At 41.0% G+C, this 759-nt stretch overlaps 1 protein-coding gene across 1 annotated transcript; it reads left to right on the plus strand.

Moving 5' to 3' along the window:
• Positions 1 to 535, plus strand: LOC137822200 (uncharacterized). The gene is made up of 2 exons (XM_068627100.1): positions 1 to 357; positions 497 to 535. The coding sequence occupies exons 1-2, from the start codon at positions 1 to 3 to the stop codon at positions 533 to 535; spliced, it is 396 nt and encodes a 131-aa protein (XP_068483201.1).
• The last annotated feature ends 224 nt before the right edge of the window (positions 536 to 759 follow it).

Consider the following 759-nt stretch of genomic DNA (forward strand, 5'->3'; position numbering starts at 1 on the left):
ATGGAGAATAAGATTGCTACTAGGGTAAATTTGGAAAGGCGAAGGGTGGTGGTAGAGAATCTGGTGTGTGGTTTGTGTGGGAAGGTGGAAGAGTCGACCAGTCATCTGTTTTCCGTCTGCGAGTTTATCTGGCGGGTGTGGTGTCTTTGTTTTGAGTGGCTTGGAGTGTCGTTTGTTATTCACAAGGACCCTTTGGTAAACTTCCAACAATTCAGGTTGTGTTCGGCTTCTGATGTGGTTAATGACGTTTGGGGGGCGATTTGGGTTGGTGTTGTGAGTGGAATTTGGAGACATAGGAACTCGGTGACCTTCGACAGGGGCGTGGTAGATGCGCTCGAGGTATTTGCACTGGTACAGGTAAATGTTTGGTCTTGAATTTTTGCAAAGTCCTGTTGTAATTCCTTTACGTACCCCAAATGGGTTTTGAACCCAGTGGATTGTATGAGGCTGGTTGTTTAATGCTTTCTTGAGTTGATTTTGTTGTTCCTTATTTAAGTTGGAAGGTGTTCCTTGGTTGGAGGTTGTAAGGCGCTAGCTCTTTATGTATAAGGGTTGGACCACCCCTGAAGTGGTTCCCATTTATTTATTTTTTATTGCTGATAAAAAAAATTTTTATAAGGGAGGCATGACTCTTAGGTTTGAAAGGCTGAAAAGCATGTATTTGTGAGCACATATGTTAATAGTTCATGAAAACAAAAAGTTACCACTAAACTTATCGATAAGCTTTTAAACTAACATATTACTGTTATGAGATATTTA

The sequence above is a fragment of the Phaseolus vulgaris genome, chromosome 9, assembly GCF_000499845.2.
Source record: "Phaseolus vulgaris cultivar G19833 chromosome 9, P. vulgaris v2.0, whole genome shotgun sequence".
Lineage (NCBI taxonomy): Eukaryota > Viridiplantae > Streptophyta > Magnoliopsida > Fabales > Fabaceae > Phaseolus > Phaseolus vulgaris.

Bases quoted from the DNA above. Each gene is read 5' to 3' on its own strand.
- LOC137822200 (XM_068627100.1), top strand. From the start codon at position 1: ATGGAGAATAAGATTGCTACTAGGGTAAATTTGGAAAGGCGAAGGGTG. The intron at 358-496 runs GTAAATGTTTGG...TCCTTATTTAAG, and splicing joins AGGTATTTGCACTGGTACAG to TTGGAAGGTGTTCCTTGGTT.